The following is a 26,093-nucleotide window of genomic DNA, read 5'->3' as shown; positions in this document are numbered from 1 at the left end:
CTAGAAAAGGTACACAAGGAAAATAAACTGCTGATCTTAACAAGAATGCTAAGTATAGGAGCAGTTGGGGAATGTATTCAGTGATAACTTGGTATAGGCAAAGAAAAGATAATGCAGGCTCTGGAGTAAATTGGATGGGCTTGTCAAAGCCAAGCCAGACCAAATGTTGCCATGGTTATTGAGTCCCCCAAATAAAGAGAACACCTTTCACTCTATAGTACAAAGTCTCAGGATAGCTTTGTGATCCTTTACTGGGTCTGTGAATAGTGATAAACATCCAGATTTGCGGCCTGTTGTTATTAGGGAATGTAAATCAGACAGCGAAAATGAAAGCAGCAGAGTGACAAAATGCCTCAGGAACCACCTTTCCTAGCTGATTCCTACAAAGTTCTCCTCGGTTTTCAGATTGATAGATGTAGAATTGTCTGCATAATGGGTAGGCTGATTCATCTTATTGATCCTCAGTTATTTTACAATATTATGAGCTTCTTTATTCCAAGCATACAAGGTTCAGGGCCACAGGCCCACAAATAAGCCTCAGCAGCCAATGCAAACCTACTTTCCTGGTGCAGAATATTATTTTTTTGAAAACAAAGCCAAGAGCATTTAATTTTAGTACATCTGAAGAAATATTTTTGTGGTTTACTGCACAGTATGAAAAAGTATTATGTATATTTATTACATTTCTAAAAGATTATTTCTTCTGTGATTTAAATAATACAATGAACATAAATTTCAGTATTATTTTGAATTAGGGAAATGATTTTCCTGTGTTGCATCTACAGATGCAGCTTTAAATAGAGTTTTTACTCTACCAATAAGGAACTAGGAGTTCCATGAGGAAACAAAGCAGCAACAACAATAACAACAGCAAAAGAGGAAGAAAAAGCAATAAAATGGCCTAGAAATATTCTGGTTATCAGTGAAAAAGAGTGGAAAGGAGCAAGCCTGTGCCATATAGTGCTAAGGGCAGCAAGGGCAAAGAAAGTCAAGTTAAAATAGACATACAGTCTCTGCTGGGTCATTTGAATTTCATCTGCCAAGTAATTTTCACGCCACTTCGCCATAGCCACAGCAGGAATAAAGAAGACTAAACACGTTAAAATGACAAAATCATACAAGGGGGGGATTTTAGCACACGGTCATTAAGTTTGATAAAATTCAATGATACGGCAGGCTGAGTTAGTGTTCTATCAAGGACTTGGAGTGTTTACGTAAAAATACAGTATTCAACAGTAGAAAGATCTGTAGCATACTCATCCAAGCATCATGATATATCAAGAATCCACCTGCCAAAAAATGAATGAACTTGAGGCTTCAAAAAAATCCCAAACAAAAATGCAAGCAACAGAAAAACATTCCAACCTGTTAGTGAAATTTGCAGTTAGAATAGTAGTTTTGTTTATTTCAGATCCTTTGGGAAAAAATAGGATGTTTTTGAGTACTTACATGCTGCAAGATCCATTAACAAGTAATTAGTGGATTTAGGTCTTCAGAAAAATGGGCTGTAATATAACATCATCATCCCCCTTGAAATCACAGTAAGCCTTTGAGAACAGAAAATGAGCCTTGGACATGTAACCAACTGGCTGGTTGCAGCAAAAAAATGATAAGAGGCTTTCTTTTGGATCACTGTGCTCAGGAAAAAGAAAAAAAAAATGCAACGGGACAGCTTGGCTTGCAGTAGGCAGCATGTATTTCCCTAGGTCAAACGTGATTCCTATTCCATAGCAGGAAAAACCCAAGATTAGAGAAGACTGTGAGACCACTTAACGCCTTCCCTCGTATTTTCCAGCATTTAAGAGAAGCCTTAATTTTGAAGAAAGACTGCAGAAAACTCTGATCACATCTGCTGTTACAGGACACTTTGAACAACTTCCCAAGAAATTAAGCAACCTTGCAGCTCAGCTTAAGTCAAACCCCAGGCAACAGGCTGGGCTCCAGCAGGATCACAGGAGGAATACTGATTCTCTTAGCATTAAGTATGAAGACTGGACCTACCATTTAGAGGTTAAACTACTTAATGAACTCAGTACGCAAGAGAGAGAAAGAGAGGATGAACTACATCAGTTCAGAACAACAGTATTTGGTGTTCATTGTGAAGAAATAACTTCCACTTCATTGTAAGATTTTTACCAGCATACACTTCCCAGTTTGCATATATTAGGGGTAGTATTTTCTGGAATAAGTATGTAAAAAAAAAAAAAAAAAAAAATCAGTTGTCTTACTTTTATTCAGTTATGTTCAAACTGCTCCCCTTTGAGGCTATGGGCAATGTGACACATGATTTACACAGGCAGTCATAGTATAGAGTTAAAATACTTTAATTGGTTTGGTGCTCAGTAATCACAGTTGAGATTATGCAGACTGAAGTTCATAATTCATTTCATCCTCCCTTAGTCGTCAGTGAATATAAAGCAGAAACAAGCAAGTATCAGTGATTTATAGAGTTCAAACTTAGAAAGGACAGCTATGGTTATCTCATTTAGCCTTGTGTACTATAGGCTAAATACACACCAACACATGCATAAAGCCCCCACAACAATGCTTCCTCAAAAAGATGTCTCCTAAGGAAATCCAGCTGTGATTTAAATGCATTAAGCATGAGTAAGTCTCCACCAAGTCCAGTGTAATGTTTTTCCTATGACTAATGATATTCAACACTAAAAATGACCACCTTATTTCTGATTTGAGCACATAAACTCATAGATTCTTTTTCTGCGATACAAAAAAATATGTTTCTTGTCATAATGGTTCTATGTCAAATTTTGAATCAATTGCTGATTTATCAGGGTACCTGGTGGATAATATCAAGCAAACTGAGAAAAACATTTTTTTTCTGCAAAAAATCTGTACGTGACTACCCTTTGGTACAATGAGCTCAGTAGCAATACATCATTCAAATCATCAAAATCTATCCAGCTCCTCTGGTGTGCAATCACATTGTAAAGTAGTAATCAAAAGCAGCTCAGATTGTTCTTGAGAACTGATTCTCAGCTTCCTTGTCTGTTTATCCAATGGCAATATAGGACAGTTAGATCTGTGCTTCTGACTCGTGTTTACAAAAGGGGGATGCTTATTTTTCCTATGCTCACAAGCTATGGACTCTCTTTGTAGCATGCTCAAGTTACCTGGAGAATTCAGCGCAGTAGACACTTGAAATGCCAATGCCATTTCCTTAGTTACTTTCAAAAACTTATTGCTGTGAAAGAAATGAAATATTTAAAAGCAAAGATAAATGTATATGCCAGGTGCTTCATTTGATGGCAAATGTTTACATTTATGAGAGATTTAGGTACGATACAATAAGTAACCACTAAATGTAGTGACCGGTGGGTACTTGGCTGGTATAGAACCTGTTGCCAGTCTGAGCCAGACTTCTTGACCATAATTTAACTCCAATAATGCATTTCCAGCAATTACTCTGTCATTGTATTTGTTACTATTAATATTTTCAGCCTGGAAACTGAGTTTGTCTGTTCCATCAACAACCAAATATCCAGAAGCATGGGGACTAAATGATTCAATGATATACTCAAACACATACACCCCAAGATATGGAACATGGAACTTCCCAGTTGCTGGGGCAAATGAAGCTCCATAGTTGACATCTAGATTGTTAAATCTGATGGGTCCTGGAGTCGTCATCCCATACGTATGAGAGGCAAAAAAGGCCACCATAGGTGCATATCTGTATGATCCCTTTGAAAAATCTGGAAAGGAATAAAGAACAGTTTCAAACAAAGCCCTTCGTAATCCTCTCCCATTCCTCCTTTCATATTATAGAAAGGTAACTTGCATCAGCCAGAAATCATAACTTACTGGCTCAAGTGACTAATTAAGTTCTAACATTAAGTTCTACTTAAGCACAGCATTTGTGCTGTGTAATTGTGATTGCATATACTAAGTTACCATTTAGAGAGCTGCTATTGTTTCTCTTATTTCTTCCCTCTACTCTCAACTTATTCCCTTCCCCAGGATCTCTTCCATTGTTCACCTGTATGTGCTGGAGCCAAGAATCTTCCCCGCAAATCTTAGACAAATTGTGAAGAAATTTGGCACTCCTGATGTTAAATGAGGTAGTAAAAAATGTATGTTTTCTCTTCCAGCTGAGCATGCACACTATGATACCATGCCAGTGTAAAAATGATTTTATTCCCTATTCATATGTTGTTATGACTGACAATCAGCCAAACAGCTACAAAAAGATGCATTAAATTTGCACTCCATGTGGCTTGTGTGTAAATTATTTATTTGCTTTCTAGGCTTAATAAGCACAATTTCTAATTTGAAACATTTTTAAAGGCTGTATGGCTTGCTAGTGAAAACCAGAGGTATACCTAAAAGGACTCCTTGAGGCTGTAATCTCATATATTATGGTATAGATATATTATGGTAGCTAACAGTATTTATAGGGTAGTGCTAAAGCTGGTATTCCCAAATGACCCAATTTCACTTCCCCCCCAGCTATAGCATACCATCCCTCAGCAGCCTACAGCAGAAGTCACCAGGGAGATTTCCAGCTATTATAACAGGTGCCAACCCAATTTAATCCCACTGGCCTGTCATACTTAAAAAAAAAAAAAAAAAAAAAAAAAAGGATCGTGATTTACCCACAGGGATTGATGACTTCAACACCAAAACACAGGACACTACTACCTGATTTGGTACTCATTAAAGTGAAATGTGAGACCTTTGACCAGCAAATGTGTTCTACTTAGACCTTGGGGCACAGGCCCACGCTGCTAACATTGTGCTATCCAATTCTTTACTTGCCGATGCTCGGAGAGTCATCATTCACCAGCTTGGTACTGCAACTGATTCCTCCAAAGGGGTGGCGACAAGCACAAACAAAACTCTGTCTGTCATTGATACAGGTTCCTCCATTCTGGCATGGGGAGCTGACACAAGCTGAATACTGCCCTGTGATAGAGAGGGAGAAAAGCCAACAACTTCAAGTTGCAATGATATGCACATATCCAAACAGTCGTTATAGTAACATTGCCTAAAGTTTTCAGTATTCCGGGAAGCCTCTTAAGCAATTCAGAAAACCAGCAGCATTACTCCCAAATGTTCCTTGTGTCAAGGCCAACTTCAGATCCTCTCCAAGTAATATAGTAGCCTATCTCTTTGCTTGAACATAACATATCCTCAGCTAGTTTCAAAATTATTCAGAAATACCTAGAAAACCTGAGTTCTTATCTCAGGGATTTGGGTACAAGTAGTAAGATAACGGTATTACAAAATCTTTGACTTGACACACATAAGAACCATTAAAAAGCTGAAATAACTAAACAGCCGTGATTGTATAGTTCAAGACATTTCTACAAGAAATAGGAGTCTTTGTTCATTTCTTCCCTCCCTTTCTCCTGACATACCTCCCCAGAATAAAAATTTAAAGCTAACAAAGCCAGATTATTGCCAAGCTTTAGCAGATGTTTCTTTCACTGCTCCCAACACCAGCCTTTCTATAACAATTTAAGGCAAGGTAGACCTACAGATGGTCCTCAAGACGTATTTGGTTTGGTGGATTCTCATTCCCATAAGGATCAGGGGGTACTGAGAATCCACCCTCCCTGACACAGAAAGCACAGAGCACCCAACACCAGTAGCTCACAATGACAGCTGAATTTCTGTGGTGACCACCATACAGCTGGTTCAGCCCTCTTCCTTTCTCACCGAGTTCTATTTTAATCTCAGACACAAAAGCAAAGACAAATGAAAATCAGCAGATTATGATCATGTGATTTAAGAAATAGGCTGGCCAAGCTAATTAATCTCTGGTAAGATTGGAAATGTGCTGAGAGGCTTGGAGCTGACAACACTGCACAAACAGGAAAACTTGGAAAAGGCAGTGCTGATCTATTCCATTTTATTTCCTTCTTTTGATGAGAAAAATAATTGTTTTCCTGTTGCTTCAGAGGGATCTGTACTTTGGTTTGGTTTCACTAGTGCAAGCACAGAAAGCTGCTCTTCAAAGGCAGAGTCAACTTCAACAGATCGAAAAACAAATTTCGTATTTCTTGTGTTGACAATGTACTGTCTGGTTTATGGTATTATTCACCCTAATGTGTCAGAATCACCAGCTCGTGGAGATGAAAGTTTCTAAATACTATCCAGACTACTTCAGGTACTTGTCCTTTGTCCATAAATAATCTCAGTTCTATTTCCAAATATCCACCAACGTTGCTGTAAAAGTTCAATATGACAAGCAACGCAAATTACACCTAACAGACGATTCTGCAGTACACCCACACTGAAGATGGCCTTCCTCTCTTCATATGTATGAGCTCACCAAATCATATCCTCTCAAAACTGAGAAACAAGTAACTCCAGTGCTTCTGAATTACTAGGCAGTAATTATTGAGTGGTATATGGTTTTTTCGTAGCAGTTCGGGAGAACAACATTCTGGCTATATTAAATATTAAAAATTTCCATGGAAAACATAATATGAAACACCCCCAAAGACATGTCTTTCTTCTCCTCTGTTGTTGCCAAATGAAAGTCATGTGCTTTATAAAATGGTATTTTCTTTGACAGAAACTACCACCACAGTTCTAGAAAGAGCTCCGACTCCACCAAGTCCTGTTATAAACCTGGACTGCTGCACGAGAGCTCAAAAATCTTTTCACAGAAGTATTAAACTACATCTTCACACACAGATATTTCAGTAATGCCTATAGTTATCTTTAGATTCCCATCCAGAGAAAACAATTACAACAACCAGCTTCCGTGAGAAATTTTAGTTCAGTGAACAGAATGCTAAATCACACTCTGTAGTGCCACTTGAATTTGCACTGACAGAGCATACAAAGTAAAAACACAGCAGTAATTCTTTTCAACAAAAAAAATGATGTCCATGTCGTAATCGCGCAATTTAGGTCTGTCATTACTGGGGTCACAGCACAGGCAACTGGACATGAGGAAATTATGTTTTTCTTCCCAGATAGCAGTTCTGCTACAGACTTAATTGAAGTTATTTTTCACTCGTATTTACCAAGCATCCTCAGCAGCATAGATACTGCATGAAAGTAAAACAGGATAGGAAGAAAAATAGCTGATTGTGCTATCATACTCCAGAAATACACAGCAGCCAGCCTGTTAATCGGCATGAATTATAAACAAAGCATGCATAGGCCAGTCTGAAAGTAATGCCTCCTATTTATTTCCATGGAAACTACAATAGATTAAAAAAGCATATTAACTCTCTTGGATAAATTCTTACCTACAGAACACTATTTCATCATAGTCACCACCATTAGCTATGCACTTTTGTAGCAATGAACATGCCTGCATGCCTTTCTCATGAAAAGCTACAGCAGTGCTGAAATGCACCACCCACCACCTCATCTCTGCTGTTCTCCTTTCTCTTCACTATTTTGTCAGACTGCCCCTCTGCTGCCATCCATCACACAGCAACAACATGTAATGGGATATTGGTGTGAAGATTCAGCCTCTACTGCCATACCACCAACATCCACTTCTGACATCATGGACCTACATAACGCCATCACTTTTGGAGCAACCCTGATATAGCCAAGAAACAGGAAAAAGATCACACAAAAGGAAACAATAAGACTGAGAACAGCATTTTACCAGCCCACGGAGAAACAACTTAGCCTGCATTTAACCTTGGAGTTAAACTAAATTCTGACATAGTATTAAGTTGTCATTCATGAAGCAGTGTTGCTTAAAAACATCTGAGATGGACACTCCAGATTCTAGAAGCTTAAAAAAAAAGCTGTGAGGAAGCTTGAGCCAGTTAGGATTTTTAGAATAGGAGGCCAATGAACAAGCAACCTATGCAATTGCCACGTTCATTGTTCATTGCCAAGTTTGCTATGGACAATATGCTTTTGCTACCATTTCTGGTTGATGCTGCTCTTCTCCACTTCTTTTTCTTTTTGTTCCTTTCTGAGGTACTGCGCCCATTTTACAGATGTTCTCCGGTTAGGATAAAAATGTTGAGAGGTTCATATTAGACACTATAGTTGAAGATCTTTTCCTATCTTATCTTTCACAAGTCAGTAGTGTATATGAGGAAAAAGAAACACTTTATAAGTTAATGGAAAAACTTGAATTGCAACTACTAATAGCAAAAGACAAAGGAAATGCAGTTGCTGTTTCCACTCAATACAGCACGAGTGAGAATAGCTGGTTAATGCTGAGTTTTTTCTACTCTTTGAAAAGGGCAAGCAGCCAGAAAATCTTTTGGGAAATAGGCTGCCAATGCTGTATAAGTAAGTATTAAAAAGAAAATAAATGAAGCTTTGCCGATATCTACTGCAATATTGTTTAGAAGCAAATAGAATACCCAGCAATTTAATGGCCTCCTTATAGAAAAAGGTGATGCCAGGGGCTCAAACTGAAAATGTCTGAAAAGGAAGTGACTTCCCAGTGTTTCGTTTCCAGAATCATGTCACTGGAAGCCCTAAGAGACTGGAAGAGCTGAGAAATCCACTAAAGCACTGAGACTGCACAGGGTCTGACCATATGTCAGTCTACAGTTACTCATCACGGCTAGCTTAGTGCTCTCAATTTGACAGTGATAAAGACACTGAGCATCCTAGTTAGCCTGGATGCAAGGAGTGCCAAAGCTGCCAAAGAAGGGCTACCCACTGGATCTAGGGTGACAACAGGGCTAGGGCACCTCCTAGAGAGGTGACAGGCAGAGCGAGACAAGTTGCTCACAGAAACCAGGGCCAGCCACAGCCAAGCAAGCCCCCAAGAAGACCTGAGAATCACAGAATAACTGAGGTTGGAAAATACCTTAAAGATCATTGAGTTCAACCACAACCTAACCATACTACCCCAACTCTAAAAACACTCCACTCAATCACGGCCCTGAACATCACATCCAAACGGTTTTCCTGGCCTGAGAAGAAGCAGGGCTCTCAAAAACATGGGCAGGGGTGCTGTTTGGGGATAGGTCAGGCTGCTAAAGGCAGCCAAGCTATTAGTGACCTCAGGTCCTTGGAAGAGAATTCAGGGGCAAATGCTGTGTGGGTATCTGTGATACTAAAAAATGAAACAACAACTTGCCTCACACCACTCTTTGGCAAAAACCAAGGATAGGAGGCCCTTTGCCACTCTGCAGCTCTGCTCTCAGATTTAGGATGGAGGCACACTGTCAAGACTGATCTGAATGACTTGGACTGACAACTCTGACAACTTTGTTGAGGTGATTCGTTGTTAGTAAGACACATCTAATGCTTCCACGTGTCTTTCAGCACTATTCAGTTTTCAAGAGTACTAAACATAACAAAGCTGTTTCACGTACTTGTTAACCTAAAGAGTAAAAAAGCAAAATGGAAGCATATGCCACAAAACCAAACTATAACAATCATCATACTCATACAATTAAAACACAAGATACAAAACACTTAAATGGGATAACTTAATTGCAGGATATAAACGGAAGGAAAGCCTGCATTTCTTTTAGGAGTCAGAAATGGTGTGCAACTAAAATCTGACAAAGAAACATTTTGCACATTTTCAACTGCAAGCTTTATGAATTCACCTTCAGTTCCAGCGTGCAATTCCTAAAACATAGTCACTGAAAGTTATTATCCATTGTTTCAGTACAGAAGGTTGCCCTGCTTTGTTAAGATTGTGTCAAAACTGAGAGGAAATAAAAAGTGGCTTTTTTTTTTTTATTAGACCACAATCTTAAACTCCTTTGGTACTTCATTCTACAGGGTACTCAGAGCATTGATTCTGGTTATTCCTATGTGAAAGTATTATGATGGAAAGGTCAGAAATAAGATAAATGGAAGGTGATAATGTAAAGAAACAACCTTAATCTTACAACCATGCACTGTTTAAAATACATTGACATAAAAATATAATACGCTCACACTCTCAGTTATTCATGTTTACGTGAGGATGCAATAATCTGAATAAAGGACAACCACAACTAACACATGCCTCTAAAGAGCACATTTACCTCTGAAAATCTCAATAGGCCCTAGATTCTCTACAGAACAATGGGCAATGGACAAACGAGAACTGAGATACACTGCCGTTGTTGTGCATCATGCCCTTCTATAGTAGAACGATGTTTGGAAAGTAAACCTAAATGTAATTATATCAAAACAATGAAGATTTCACTGGGTATTTTTTCCTTCAAAGGAATGCATCACCCTCATTTTAGCTACTTGAAGCTGTCTTAAGACATTCCTTTTTTATTAACCCAAAGAGCCATTACATTTATTGTCAGATAAAGAGTTGGATTTTCTATTCTCTGTATACACATATACCAGCTTCTACCTGATGAGACCTGCTCTTTTATTCAATCCACAACATGAGAAGTCTCCAAAAGTGCACGTACCTACCTACATAATACAAATTCACATTGTTTCTACTTGAGTTTAAATAGAATGCTGTGGAAAACATTACCTCAGGGTCAAATCCTGCACACATTAATGCCAATGAAAAACTGCACTCTGTTCAAAGAGAACCAAATATTGAACACACTTGAATCCATGAGAATTATCATTCACATCTGTATTGTATATAAAATGATTCCAATCTCTGTGAATTAAAAAGATGGTCTAAGTAATGCGTACCATAATTAGTTACTGAATCTTAAGGCTTCTTATAGAAACTTAAGTACAGTCAGCACATCCTGCTGGATGGTCTCCTGAAACTTGAGAGAAAGTTTTCCTAGAGAAGTAAAAATCTATCTAAGTAGAAAATGAATACTTGTCAACTGAGATAATAGCGTTACTTCTTAAACTTTCATGAACATAATGTATGACTTTGCTAAGGAAAAAAAAAAAAACAACACCTAAGCGAGTTCATTACTTCTGGAAAACTGCATAACCTCTACGTTATGAAGACCTTGTTTAAAAATGGGTTATTACTTTACCTGCAAAGATCTGTACTTCCTGTAAGAGTGAGAACATAGTCAACATTAACAAATATGCTACTTGTTAAAATTCATCATGAGGTAAATAACTATGAAAGACATTAATTCTATAAAATGCAATAAAACAGAGAGCAGGTGGCAACTTGCTGTGCTTCAGGCAGGTGGCACTAATGACAGTTTCCACCAATGTAAGACTCAGAAGGGATCAAAAGACATCAGCTTTTATTCTCCCTGTTTTAATTGTGATCAAGTGTTTTATATTTCCATCCAGTGCTGCAGCAAAAACAGACAAAACATACATACACATATACTTTTAAATATATATGTATGTTTTGTATGTATTTTTATATATATTCTATATCTATACATATAGATATAAAACAAAAATAATTGCTGTTTCCAAAGTCAAAATAATCAAATTTTGTTGCAAGAGTGTTTTTTTCAGTGTGCCTTCCCTGAAAAGACAACCAAGGAGTTAATTCCTTGAGCATGGATGGATTTCAGAATGACTTCAGCAGAAGTCAAAATACTTGTGGGATTAAGGTGTTAATAAGCATCCATCCACTGCATACTGAAATGACTGTTCCTAGCACAGGTGGAAAAGGAAGGGAAGGATGGAGGGCAAGCTTGCAGAATAACAATACTGGCAGCTCTCCCTACCCCCTATCTGCTCAGAACCAAGACCAAATAGAGTTTTGGAGATGTTCTTAACTTTAAGAAAGCTGTACGGAAAGGATTTAGGTCTGGGTCCTAATAAGTATCTGGACACTTGCCTATATTTGCTCTATCCTGCTTATTTGAATCTGAATGAGCTTCCTTCTAAGTATTCCTAGTCACTTAACCACTTTTCATTTTATGTACTTTGCCAGAAAAGATATTTTTATAAAGCACGTTTCTCACAGCAGTGATGCCAGAAGGCATAAATCAAAGTATTGTTATGAAATCATCCATATGAATTCATTTCTTACGATCATGTTTGAATTTAAACATTTGAAAGCCAACCACACTCAAGAGTCAAACCTACTTCATGGCCTAACTCTTGATTCTGCAAGGATACTGTTAAAACTGTAACTCCACTAATAATCTTAGTGAAGTTCTGAAGGAGCTGGCAAAAGCCATGTTGCAATCATTTGGTGTATTCACTTGTTCAGTATTTCTAATACTTTTCATCCCTACTGATGCTGCAAGGCACTGATGCAACTCCAGATTTCTCCTTCAATGTGCATGTTTTCACAGAAATTGCTAATTGATATGCAGGCACAAAGTCTTGCAGTTTAGGTTTTGTCTAAATTGTCAGTTAGGTTTGAAAGGTCAGGTTTTCAGCCGAGTATATGCATACACGTAGCTTAAATAGATCAAACACGTATTAAGGAAAAATTATAAGGAGCTTCTGGATGACTTCATGTAGAAGAAAAAAAATCTTCTTGCAAGCAAGAGAATAGAGCAACCTCAGATTCCCTCGAGACACTTTCCATGGCATTCTTTTAAGTCTTTACTCACCTTAAATCAAGTTCTTATGCCACCTGTGTTATAGCTACTTTATTTACTCAGTTCATCACAGTGATTGCTTAAGGCCGCTACAAAAGAGCCAAATTCTGCATAGGCTAAAAAACGTTACCTGAATCTATGGTATTATCTGTATTTCTCTGACTTCGGCTTGTCAGACTCATGGTGATGTTTGCTGCTCCTTTTTTCACTGGAACTGGTTTCTTCATAGTTGGTTTCACTTGCTTCTGAAGTTTGGTGACATTGTTTATTGCACTTGCCACCGACGTGTCAACATGCTGTGTTAAATTTGTCAGGATAGTCCCTGCTTTTATCTCGAGCACAGACTCAATGAGCTCTTGGAGTCCTCTGTGCAGCAGAGGAATATCTGGCTGAGCAAGCTGAATTAGTACAGGTATACTTGCATTCACTTTCTGGATGCTGCTGTTGGCATCTTGACACAACCCCCAGGCTTCATGTGCAGTCTTGTTCAGAAGTAGGATGCCGTTTGAGAAACGGATTGACTTTGTTTCCAAGGCCTTAATTCTGGAAGTCAGTGACTGGAGCTGAAGTGAGGCTGCTTGCTCTTTCTCTGTCAAAGCAGCCTTAGTTTTTTTCTGTGAAACACAGTTATTTGCCAAAAACTTGGAAATTTTTGACTCTGCAACCAGGAGACGAACCTCAAGGTCCTTTGATGCCTCCAGAGAGTCAAATAGCTTTTCTTCCAGGCGAGTGATATGCTGTTGTTGATTGTCCATTTTTGATGATGTTTCATTTAAAATATAGTAAATTCTTCTAAAATTGTGAAGGATAGTTTTGTCAGACTCTACACGTGGGAGATCAGAAAGCAATGGAACTACTTGTGAAGTGAATTCATGCTTCTGCTTGCTAGTATGCGATGTCCAGATGGATTCATTCAACTGTTGGAACTGGGAAAGGAAAGACAACAGGCTGTCCAGCTTCTCAGCCCTGCCACAGCAGACCTCAGTCTCATTTTTCAGAACATGTAACATATCTTTCTGTACGTAATTGTCTTGAATAGAATCAATAGCACTGTTGATTATTGTCATGGTCTTGTTTAATCCATCTTCTATTTCCACAGAGCATTCATTCATATGACTCTCCAAGAACTCCTGATAATCCTGAGATTTGTTCTTAAGTTCTTCCTGAGTTTTTGAGAGTTCGTTAATGATAGAACTCATTCTGTTAACAACAGCTGTAAGGTTTTCAAGCTTCTCATTAATTGCTTCAGATTGGATTTGTTGTTCATACTCAGAAGTCAGACTAAAAGGTGGACCTTGTTCAATAAAGGGTTGCAGGATCTCCATATCATATGACAAATCATTAATTTGCTCATTCATTTTGTCCATCTTACTGTCCAGTGAAAGGACCAAATCAGATACACTTCTGTTTAGAACAACAACATTTTCTTGGGTTGCTGACAGCTGCATTTGGAAATCCTTTCTGCTCTCTGACAACATGTCATCACAGACTCCCAGAACAGAACCTCTCTGAATTTCCAGTGCAAGACTGAGGTTGCTAATTTTGTTATCCTGGACTCTTAAGTCATCATAGATCTGTAGTACTAGTAGGTCCTGTTTTTTCACCTTCTCATGCAGAGTAAACATGTACTCTGTAATATTGTACTCTGTGACTTCATCTTTTGAAGGCATGTTTTGTCTTGGAGATGCTTCAGCTGATAATAGTAGTTGATGAGCATCTCTCATTTCATTAAGGGTCCTATTTAAAGATTCATAATAAATGATGTTTCTTGACTGCTGATGCTTCAATTTGTCTTCCAAGGATTTCTGCTTTTTCTGTAATGCTTTCACAGGCTCTTCACAAATTAGGGTAATTTCCTCTTTCATCTGTACCATATGACTCTTCAGCTCCAAAATGTCGAGATTTGTTGGCCTCATGTCCTTCTCTAGAGAAAACTTTTGTTGGGTTTCATTTAGGTGCTTCGCTAATTGTTTCGTATTTTCAAGATCATTTGACAAACTAGACACAGTCTTGAAAATCTGAGCCATGTTCTCTATCATTTCTCTTCGAAATACTTCCAACTGTTCTCTGACAATATCTTTGACTAACACATTAATACTCCTGGATTTGAGACCTTCAGGAAAAAGCAGAAATAAGGAAAAAAATCAAAACAATACTGTCAGCAATCTTTTTTTTTTTTTCTCCAAAATTGTGAGCACACAATTGCTCTCAAGTGAGATATCCCCTCCAATTACCCACCCACAGAGCAAAATCTGTAACTGAGTAACACAAAGGACAGCTACTTGTTTGTAGTCTATTTTTTCCAGTGAAATCAGAGGGACTTTTTCTATTATTTTGAAAGGGCAAACTCAGACTCTGAATACACAGTGTCAACTTCGATCACTTAGCTAAGCACTGAAATGAGGATATTTATGTTTTGTTGCTTATTCAGAATAAAACATGTCCGTTTTACACTTGGAAAGTAAAGGAAAAAAATCCTGCTTTATCAACATTATGGTCAAGAAGTGAAAGTAGACATTATTATTACCTTCCTGTTATGTCATACATGGTAAGTGGTCATACAATTCTCTATATTGGAAAGAAGAATGAAAAATGGACTTGCTTGAATATTTAAAATTAGGATTTCACAACTGCTGCAAAAAGCAGACTAAGGTGCATGTATTTATTTACTTACTCTTGCACACTCTTAAAATAGCTCTTCAGAACACTAATCCTGAACAGTATTACGCAGAGGTAAATGTGGAAATTCCGTTCCTGTGAAAAACGGGAATGTATGATTCCTGTATAGACTTAAGTGATTAAAAGTAGACAATTAAATGCTGTCCAACAAGACCAATGCATTAAAAAAAAAAATGATATTCATACAGCAAGTATTCTGCTTCTCTGTAAAATTAGAATTTTTTTCCTTCACTTCCAGAAGTATCCTCTATAACCAATTAAATCATAGAATGGCAGGGGTTAGAAGGGACCTTAAAGATCATCTAGTTCTAGCCCCCAGGCTGTGGGAAGAGTTCCAATCACTTAATCAGGCACTGGATCAGGTTGACAAAAGCCCCATTCAACGTGGCTATAAACATCTCCAGGGATGGGGTACTCACTGCATCTCTGGGCAACTTGTTTCAGTGCCTGACCACACTCTTAACTGAAAAATACTCAAGAGTGAAGATGCACTGGCAGCTGAGAGGAAGATACAACATAGCAATGAGAAGTAGAGTATGCAGAGGAACTCATTACCATAAGACGCTAGAAAGTATTTTACAAGACACAAGGAGCTATGAAGAAGCATGAGTGTGGAAAGAAACAAGGTTACTTTATTCCTTCTACAAGGAATCTATTACATTTCTTCATATCAGCAACAAATAGTGATGAGAGGCCATCCTGCTACAAAAGCTCTTCTACAGGATCTACACTGTCCTTTCCTTTCTGTGGTTGTCCAGAAGATCAAAGCTCAGCACTGACTTCCAAACGTTATTATCAGGGATGGAGCCTGCCAAAACAGACAACTTAGGGTTTGCTGCCCTTACCTACCGGCTGGGAAAACAAGGTGCCTAACAGGCAAGTGCCATTCTGAAGTTCACTTGTGGCTGTAGGAGCATGATTTTCCACGTATTTTTCATCTTGAGCTCAGAATACAGAAGTTTGTTCACACATGCAACTCAACCTTTCTGTTGCTTACTGTGAAATAGAAAGGTCTAAACTGCCTGTGATCACTGAAGAACCCCTACACTTTCCATGAGATTATTAATTTTCATTCTCTGACTGAAATACATACTGTGTAATTACTCTGTGTCAACATATACTCCCTTTGCATTTTCAATTAGTATTTGAAGAAAAGCATGCAAAATAAATGTATGTACACAGGAGAATGAGCTGGGGTTATATATCCAGCTGTAAATGATATTTCTGACTTGAAGTAATTAATTCTTCATTCTTGAGTTCATCTTTAAATGAGTATGCATTTTAATTATGAAGGGAGTTTATAGAAAGTCATGATATGCATGAAATAAGAAAAACAAGTAGAGATTATTAAATGGAGAATATAAAATTATTTTCTCTAAATAACTAAAAAGTAGAAACAGTCTAAGTACTGAAAAGTCTTTTATAAGCACAGAATGCTTCTCTAATCTACTCAGAGGATAGAATCAGTTATTAACGTGAATGTTGCCTCATAGCAACAGATGACAAGTTTGTAGGACCAAAATATATTAACAGAATAAAAAAAAGTTCCGCAAATTGTACAGAATTATTCATCTACAGAGAAAAAAAAAACAAACCTCACTCCCAACAAATCTCAATTAAAAAGCTGGACAACCATTAGAATTTCTGTGACAAGAAAAAGGGTAAATAACGAATATGAAAAAGGAGGTGGAGATCATGGTAAGAAAATGAAAAGATAAGAAGGTAGAAGTCTGACTAACACAAAGCAACTACAGACTTAGCCATGCTTTGAAAGCATGTTGCTTCAGGACAGCAGTAAGAAAAATACTCAAGTGCTTTCTTCAGGCTGGCTTCTAAGTAAATATTTTAGCAACACCATGATGCACCTGTGATGTGCATCTGTGTTAGAGAGAAGCTTGAAAACTCTTGCCAGCTTCTGTTACTTTAGTACATTCTGCACACTTGGAGTACGACAAAGCCATACTTGCTGGACAGAAATTGCAAAGTTGCCCTTGGACATTGTACACATGAGCCAATAGCAATATGAAATGCTTCTGATCTGTTCTTTGAGATACCAGGTCAAGTATTATGAAAATTATCAATAATCCTATATAGCAAAAAGTTGACTCACTTGACTAGCGATAGAATCCCTAGCTATAGAGCACTCCTTCTCAGGAGGTAGCCTTCATCCAGGACACATTTTCGCTTCTGAGGCTAACTTTTAGATGAGCCCAGGGAGGAATGGATCCAGAGTCAACTCTTTCAAGTCAGGTAGAAAGCACAGGTGAATCGCTTACATCTGTGCTTCCTAAGCAAGCCATTCTCACCCCCTCCCCTTCAGCAGGTGCTCAAGGCTGTGACTTAACAGTTACCCTACACCTACATACAAGCCAAGAATAACCGGTATTGGAGCGTCCACAATGAAAGCAGTATTATCATTAGAACTGCTTGATTAGGGGGTATATTGAAAATATGAATTTTTTAAAAAGCCAGCAATTGGAATTTCATTGAAGCAGGTATTAAATAGAGCATGGTAGATGTAAACAATAAAGACCTGAAACACATCTGAAAACAAGTAGGAAAATAATGGGTTTCATACTGTGCATTTTAATTAAGACTAAGACCCTCAATATAGATATAAACAGGGAATAGATAAGCAGGAGCAAAAGACCTCTTGAAATAGTATCAAAATGACAGCTAGAATGAGTGGAGTACAAAAAAGAATGAAGAGAAAGCAGAAAGGAAATGGAAAATATTCAATGACAAATTAAACCTATGCCCAAGGGTCAAGAATGCCATCTAGCAATATGTGGAGAGGTGAAAGCAGGTCACTGAGGGACGGGATAAATGCGATCCAGGGTACAAGAGAGCCATCTAGCATTAGGCATGAGCAACTCAGGAGACAGATGAGAGCTGAAAACGCAATGAGGCAACAACTGATAAATTCAAGGGAGATGCAAAATCACCTATTTTGTCATTTGGTTTTAACTCTACATAAAAAGTTCCAGTTGCTTCATGGTACTTTAAAACAATAGGTGGTCCTCTGGATTCTAAAACATATAATACAATCAATTTGAGAAACATTCCTTACAGATGAGAAAATGAGTGCATATCAAGGGAAAGAAAGCTTAAGTACCAGAGTGTTTGATAAGTATCATTTTTAGTTAGATAACAAACAGTTCTTGCTGTGGTATTCTCAAGAAAAGGATGCATATTTATGCTGAAAAATATCTGCTCAATCTTCTGATCCTTGGCCATGTCATTCTCATTTACCCAAAAGACAAAGGTAATTTCTTACTTGATTTTTAACTCATAAGTACAGAAGTTAATCAGAATTAGCCTAATATTGTAACAAAGGTAAATTATTCAGGAAGATGATATGTTGTAGATACAACTATAGGATTTCTTACATATTTCCCTTTCACATGTGAATTACACATTGAAAAATATTACTTGCACTTAAGCATAAGAGCCAATACTACCTCGTTTAGCAGCAATCAAGTAAATAAAATGTAATAAGAATAAAAATTACTTGCAGAAATTCAAAGTAAATAAAAATGTCTTCATAGCAGCTGAAGCTACCGCACAGATGATTCAACACACAAGAACTTGTTTTTTTGTCTCTACGAAAGACACCATAACAAATGTTTAACCAAAAAAAATTCCTCTAGTATGAAATAGAGCAAAAAAAAAAAAGCGTTCATTCCAACTGCTTAACAATAGAGTAGACAGCCCGTACATGTTTTTAGCACCTTTTTTTTTTCCTGGCACCTTTAACTGGTTGAGTGATTACATTCATTTATTTTTCTTACCTTTTAGAAAAGATTGTAAGTCTGTACCCTTATCTTCATTGATTTTGCCTTCCAGAGAAGACAGCATCTTGCTCAAATCATTCATGGCAGCAGCAATGTTGTCAACTTTCCTCTGTAGAAAAGTCAATTTCATTTCCTGGCTGCTAATATTTTCATTCATTTTTTGTGCAAGTGCTTCGTCAGGTTAAAAAAAAAAAGAAGAAAAAAAAGTAGTGTTACAAAATTGTGGGGTGGAAAGAATATAATTGACTTCAAAGACATTAGTCAAGAACGCAGTGAAAAGTTTCTGAATTATCACCTTGAGCAAATCATCTCAATTTTTGTCATGTATCATGTATTAATGAAATTCAGCAGCACAGCAGCAAATTACTAAGGCATCTGTACCCATCATAAAGCATTTATGATTCTAGAATAAGCCTGGAATGGTATGCATATTTTAATCAGCTTAAAGCCATTTTTCCAACACCTAGCACCCCACCAAGGTTTTCAGACTAAATGAGAGTTAACTTCCTCCTTTACTGTAATCACAAAAGTATTGATTTTCACTTATCATTTATAACATCACAACTTCACAAGGCTTCTATCTGAAGGAATACATAATCTTTTCAGAGATGAGTTCAATATAGAGATATAAAAATAGCTAACAGATACATTACTTCAGAATAACCATTTGTCTGTCTTTAGAAAAAAAGAAAAAGACACCCAGCCTGTACAGTCAAGTTTATTTTAAGACCTCCTACATTTTTCCTGATATCTGTAGTCTTTTCAGGTGCAAAAGAGCCTATCCAGATGCTTCTAAGGCAGGTAGCAGTAAAGAAAGACTTGGTCTTGCAAACTGAGACTCTGTGAGGCTCCAATTATCCACTCGAGTTTAACAGCTGACAGAAACAAGACTTAGTCTGCCATTTTCAGAAGATGCTAATTTAATTAAACAGTTTCATTCCTGTAAGGAAAGCTATAAATTTTTTTCATATCCTTCAACAAATCAAACATACTATGACTTAATAAATTGCTATGCAAGAGATTCTTTAACAATACATGTAAGTATTTATTAGCGTAAATTTACAGTATTTACGCTATTTAATATTTGGTACTGATCTTATGCCGCTTTTCATTAAGGGACCACTGTCTTTTCCCATGGCTGTAAACAGTCATAAATCAGCAATCACAGACACATGCTTAGAGTCAAAAGCTGAAGGCACAGGGGCCTAAAAACTACAACAAGAAAAACCAAGTTACACATAGAAGAGCATTTTCTTCTTACTAGACTTCAATTCTTTTCAATTCTAGTATGTAAAAACACTTTTGGGAAAACATCGACAGTTCACTAAATGCACCAAGTCAGCACGCACGAACTGTGCCAACACCTACAGAATGCTCTCCTGTGGAGGCACATTGATTGTACAACTCCTAATAGGTATATCCTGGTGAGTAAGACTGTTTCAGGTTAGGATGCTAGCCTATCCAGCCATTTTCTTTCCCCTTGGTCTCTACTTAGACATAAAGCTGTGATTATACATTAACTAAGCAGCTGAGTCTGCCTTGTCCTCACCTTTCCTCAGCATCATCATGAAGATAAGCCATTGGCAGATCGTTTTCAAATACTTTTTCTTATAACACTACTCTCTGGCATGGGCAGACAAATAGGTCTGCACACTTCTGCTCCTGGGTGAATTGTCACTGAGAGGAAGTGAACTGAGATCTTCACTGGCTGGTCCACAGCCATCAAAACTGATAATTGAACGATAATCTGCAGGGTGTGCCAGTTTCTGCAGTTACATCTCTTGTGGTTCCTGCTGAAGAGAGTAGTCAAGCTGCACAAGTGAACCTGGAAATGTGGTTTATAAATGGCACAATGGCACTGCAGCAGCTGGAAACACAATCTGACTTTTAGTCCTGACAGCAGCTGATGGAGTGACAGACCAGGGCAGTCAGATATTCCTGGCCCCAGGTTTTATTTTCAGGATTGGCAACCAGACTAGATTCCAATTTCAAATTGATCTCATTTCATTTTAAAATCACTGAAAAGAAATTAACGTGGAGATTTAATTTGAGATTTCAGTTTGAGTTATTTTTAGACTAGGATTACTACTAGAAGAAGTGGCCCTGCTTCATGCTTCATTGATCAGGCTCATTTCTTCATGAGTCCTGGCTGCCTGACTAGACACCATCTTCCTCCTTCCTGCACTAGGAAAGTTGGTTATTCACACAATATCACTGAAGTACAAGAATATTTACCTTTTTAACTCCCATTTGAAACTACTACTCCTTATCTCCGTGCTATGTTCAGCCTTCCCTTCTCCTGCCCATTCTTTGTGATTTTTCTCTTCCTTGTTACTTGAAGTGTAGTACATACATAGCCATAAACACATACAAACATTCTATCTCCTTAAAGCCATGTGGCAGTCTGCATTCTGACACACTGCTCACAGAGCATGCACGACTATCCCAAAATCAGTGCAGTATACTGGCAATTGGAGTACGCTGACCTGATAACATATCTTATTATCTGGTTCCCCTAAATGTTTTAGGATAAAGGCCAATCACATGACTGATGAAAACAGTGTACATCACTACATTTTCTCTTACAATTCAGTGCTGGTTTACACTAACAGACTTTGTTTTTCTGCTAGTTCATTTAGCTTCATAATGCAGCAGTTTAAATACTGTAATTGAACAAATTTTACAAATGCTCTTAGCTTAGTCATGCTAAGTTGCAAGTAACTTCACATCTTTTTATTAAGTCAATCACCGTTCTCTGGTAATGTTAGGAAGAGGAAAGTGTTTAAAGATGAAATCAGTTGTAACAGCTGACCTGGCCCACTAGGCTCCTGTGTAGCTCCTGGTGTCCTCTCACTGAGAGTCCTGCTGCTTTCAGCCTGAGTGCTGTGCAGAAGTGATTGACGTTCTTGAGCTAAGAGATGGACAAAAAGGAAAGGAAGCAAGTGAAACAATGTACTAAATCAGTATTCGGAATCAATTGCTTTCCCTCTGTGTCCTATACTAAGTTTACTAAACACAGAAATAACTGCAGATTAGCCCTTATAACAGAGTGCAGGACTACATCTAAATGAATATAGTGAACAGTTCTATAAATGGCTTCCTAAGATTTATGAGAGTTGGTGTTAGTACTAAAAGGTCAAAACTAGAATGAACAGCACATGGAAGTATACAGAGCTAACAATTCTGGGGGAAGACTTGACGTCAATATAAAACAAACGCAAAGACAATACAAAAGAAGTCAGCAATAATTGGTGTTTTTTTTTTTTCAGATTACACAACTCTTCAAATCTTAGATGTTACTCAATAAATATGATGGCATTGCAGTACCTGAAAAATGAAAACTGCTACAAAATATAATCTAATTACAGACTCTAATAAATATCATCTGAGATATGTGACAGGTACGTACGTTGAAGTTCAGGAAGGTTGAGAGTTTGTTAATATTTTCTCTGGTCACGGCAGACAAGATATTCTGCTCTTATTTTACATCTCAATTCAAAGATCCAAGAGCACTTGTTAAAAAGTTGGATTTATGTTATTTTCTCAGCATTACTATTGGGGAAACTGAGGTCTAGAAAAGTGAACTGTCTTCCCCCCAGAAACATGAGCAACAACTGATGGACCTAAGAAAAAAAAAAAAATGAGATTTCCATTTTCATTATTTAGTTCTCTAGCCATTAAGCTTAACAATGTTTAACCCCTTCCATTAAAATGGAAAAAATAATGATATTTGTACATAGTAATGCACATTGTAACCTTCCTAGTGTAAATTCATACCAATTTTTTTATGCTTCTTCAAAATGTATTTTGAAGTGGCAGCTGTTCCAGTTGGAGCACATCTGAGGAATGTCACAGATATGATTTCCTGCTTTTATTATGATCGAAGCAGATGAAGTTGGGTATGGTGACATTATCCTCCAGTTCAAGTATTAAAACCTAGCCTGGCCATAATGTGAGTTACCAAGGAAACAGAATTAAATGCTGAATCAAAAAATTCTCCATGTCCCATCAGCCTCCTGGCAGTGTGCTCAAGGATCAATAGATTATTACACTGAAGGATAAGGAGCTTGAGGTTGTAAATTAAGGGAGAAAGAAACAATTAGAACAGAGATTCATCAAGGAAAATTATAATATGACTGAAAATTTCATTAAATCTACTAAAATTGTCTGAGAAAAAGTATAAAATCTTCAGCTACAATTTCAATAGCTTCTGTTATCTTTCTGTGGCATGGTTATTGACAGGAGTCAACTGCTTGAATTTTACCTAATTCATTACACGAGTTATCAGTTGCTGACGTGATGATATCATCTATGACAAGGGAGTCAATTACTTGACAGTGATAAAGACCAGCTGATCAATGTTCTTTTATTCTTTCATTTACTGATGCTTCTGCTGCTCTAAATATATTCACCACCACCACTTCTGAAATAGACACAGATATTTTTTTTTCTATATTATCCATCTTATCTTCTATCTTACCCATTAAATCAAGTGCCTCATTCACAGCTATACTGTGCAGAATACCCAAGCCCTTACAGTTATTTTTATTTGCTTTAAGAGCATCAAGGCTATGTATTTATCACTGCATGCTTGTTTACTAATGCTTTGAACTGTTCAGATAACCTAATCCCTGTAAAACCCAGGACATACATATAACAGCGGTGGAGAAAACCAGTAAAGGAGCAAACCTCCACACTTCTAACCACACCACGGACAGTAACCAGCGATTCACACACATACACACAACTGAACAACACGACGCAGAGAGAATACCTCATACCAGTTATGAAATTGCATCACTGTCCATAAAATGTGTTGGTCAGACAGCCTCAGATTCAGGAATATCATTTGCTAAGCTCAGAACAGCCACTGGCAATATAGCTCACATCATTCTTCTCCAGTGGCTCAGACGTTTTCCAAAGGAACCACACTGATGGACACCTTTCATGTTCATTGTTCCCACAGCTGAGATCCCCATCCCAGATGCCAAAAAGCAGAAGATGAGACAGAAGCACCAGACTAAAACACCAACACACGTATCCTTAAGTTTGAAATAACCATTAAATAACTTGAAATGGTATATGCTACACTCAGTTAAAGCTAAAATGAGAAAATACAAAACAAAAAATAGACTTCCTTATCTACCCTATAGGCGTAATTTACAATAAGAAAGCAACATTAATAAAAAAAATTAAAAAACCCACTAAAAAAAAAGGCAGCATTTCAGAAGGCTGAGTGACAAGTAGCCTCCAGGAGCTCCCGGTTCCTCCAGGATCTTCAGCATGTTCAGCAGTCCCCCGTATAAGCTAAAGCACATAGGAATTTAACACCAGGCTCCTAACATTGAATGTATCAGCCTAGATGTATAATTCATTGTCACATGCATTTTTAAACACAGCATGCAAAATGATTTCAGGGAATATTAAAAATATGAAAATTCGATCTTTTCCTCTCCATATATTTTTGATTAGTCAGAAGTGACTTAAGGGGAACCCCTCTGGGGAGTTACGTAGCTTCTCCTTATTCCCTCTCCAGGCACTCCTGTGCCTGAAGATGAATTGCTACCTTTTGTGTCTTCAGCTCACCCCATGCTGAGGACAGCACTTGCTCGTGTGCAGAACGTTTTACAGCCATCTGCTGGAGAAATGACATCACTACCAAGCAAGAGAATTTAGCTCTAACAATGGCTACACTATTGTCAGCCATTTCAAGAACAAGCTCTCTGCTCTAAGCCACAGCTAGGTTCGGGGGAAACGAATTATTGCACATCACCTCACCCCACAGCAAAGCTGATACATTACACAGTGTTTATAAACCCTATGTCTATGAATGAACTGGAATTTGTCACACCCCAAAACATTTGTGCACATGTGCCCTTTTCTCCAGCTTACAGATGAAAAGATGTCTCCAGCTTGAGGATAAAAAGTTGAAATAAAGCTGTGCTTATTAATAACATGCCACAAACTGCGCAACTCATATTTGACAAGGCCTTCCTTTTTGGCACTCTTGTTTGTTGGTTTGTCCACACTGTGCTGTTCCACAAGACTTAAAGGAATCACATCCTGTTTTTTATTTATTAAAAAAAGTAGTTCTTGTAAAAGTACGTGGTCCATGGTAGAAAAGGATACGTGCCTTGTTCACTTCAGTAATGCGTTCTTGCCAAATGAGAGGAGGAAACTGATATTAACACCTTTCCAGCAGCTCTTCTGTATCACTCACTACTCCATTACCTGCAGGGTACCAGTACCCAGTCAGTCACACAGCAACTATCAAGTAGAGTTTGCCAAAGTCTAGGAATAGGTATCACATGGAGACAAGTTTTTCCCCTCCCTAGACTGTCAGACAAATCATTATGTCCCCTCAGCAGAGAAATCCTTCATTAGATGGTCATGATGTTAAACAGATTGAGTGCAGAGAGACCAAGGGGAGGTTTCAAGAATTCTGAGGAGTCACTGTCTGATTTTTATAATGTCTCTCTCCCTGCTGCTGTAGAAACAGAGCGCACGAAGACAAAGCTATCGGGCTCGCAATTGTTCAAGTTCATTAGCTGGTGCCCTTTCATGAGAACTGAGTAATACAGGAAGGGCCTGTGCTGGTGGTCTGCTCCTCATGTGAAGAAGCATTCCAGAAACAGGGAAAAGGAGCACTTCTGACACAACAGCTTTCTTCTGCATCTCTTTAAGCACTTCTAAAAGCATTAATTAATTAAATATCCCAGAGCCCTTGTGAGATAAGTGCATCTCAATTTTCTAGATGAGTAAGCTTGGATATGCAGATTATAAGCGGCTTCCCCAAGTTATTCAGCAACTCGTAAGAGCTTTGAAAATAGAACCCAGGAGATGTCATTTCAAACCCACTCCTTTAACATTTGACAACATATTCCTTTATTCTCACTTGCACAGATGCCACTACTGTTTGAGTTAATAGCTTTTTTTCTGGACAGTGCTCCCATGTTGTTTTGATGTCTTTTCAATTTGATCAGCTATACTCTGCCCATTTAATAAGCATTTTTAAATCTATTTTTTCTAATGTTTGCATTATTTTATTTTTAACAGCAAGCTTATAAAACATCTTATCCGTGCTCACTGGACAGCCTTGCTGACGGGCTGCATCCTGTGTCAATATCCGACTGCACACTCAGCTGCACAGAAGAGAGTTCTGTGCCTGTTGAGGTTCTGGCTCTTGCCGCACTGAAATTCCCTCCTGGATGTGAACAACAGTGATTTCTCTTCATTTCTCTACATTAATTTTTAATCACAA

General features: G+C 37.8%; 1 protein-coding gene across 1 annotated transcript in view; it reads right to left on the bottom strand.

Moving 5' to 3' along the window:
• Positions 1-2,308: 2,308 nt before the first annotated feature.
• The window catches only part of MMRN1 (multimerin 1), a 50,465-nt gene continuing 26,680 nt past the window's right edge, over positions 2,309-26,093 (bottom strand). Inside the window, exons 4-8 of the mRNA XM_048942540.1 lie at positions 21,645-21,743; positions 18,830-19,003; positions 12,490-14,472; positions 4,777-4,923; positions 2,309-3,713 (exon numbers count right to left, since the gene is read on the bottom strand). Of these exons, the coding sequence (XP_048798497.1) occupies positions 3,292-3,713; positions 4,777-4,923; positions 12,490-14,472; positions 18,830-19,003; positions 21,645-21,743 (2,825 nt within the window). The 3' untranslated portion in view covers positions 2,309-3,291. The remainder of the gene's footprint in view (positions 3,714-4,776; positions 4,924-12,489; positions 14,473-18,829; positions 19,004-21,644; positions 21,744-26,093) is intronic.

The sequence above is a fragment of the Lagopus muta genome, chromosome 4 (genome assembly GCF_023343835.1).
Source record: "Lagopus muta isolate bLagMut1 chromosome 4, bLagMut1 primary, whole genome shotgun sequence".
Lineage (NCBI taxonomy): Eukaryota > Metazoa > Chordata > Aves > Galliformes > Phasianidae > Lagopus > Lagopus muta.
The sequence above is the reverse complement of the archived record's forward strand: the minus strand, read 5'-3'. Positions and strand labels throughout refer to the sequence as shown.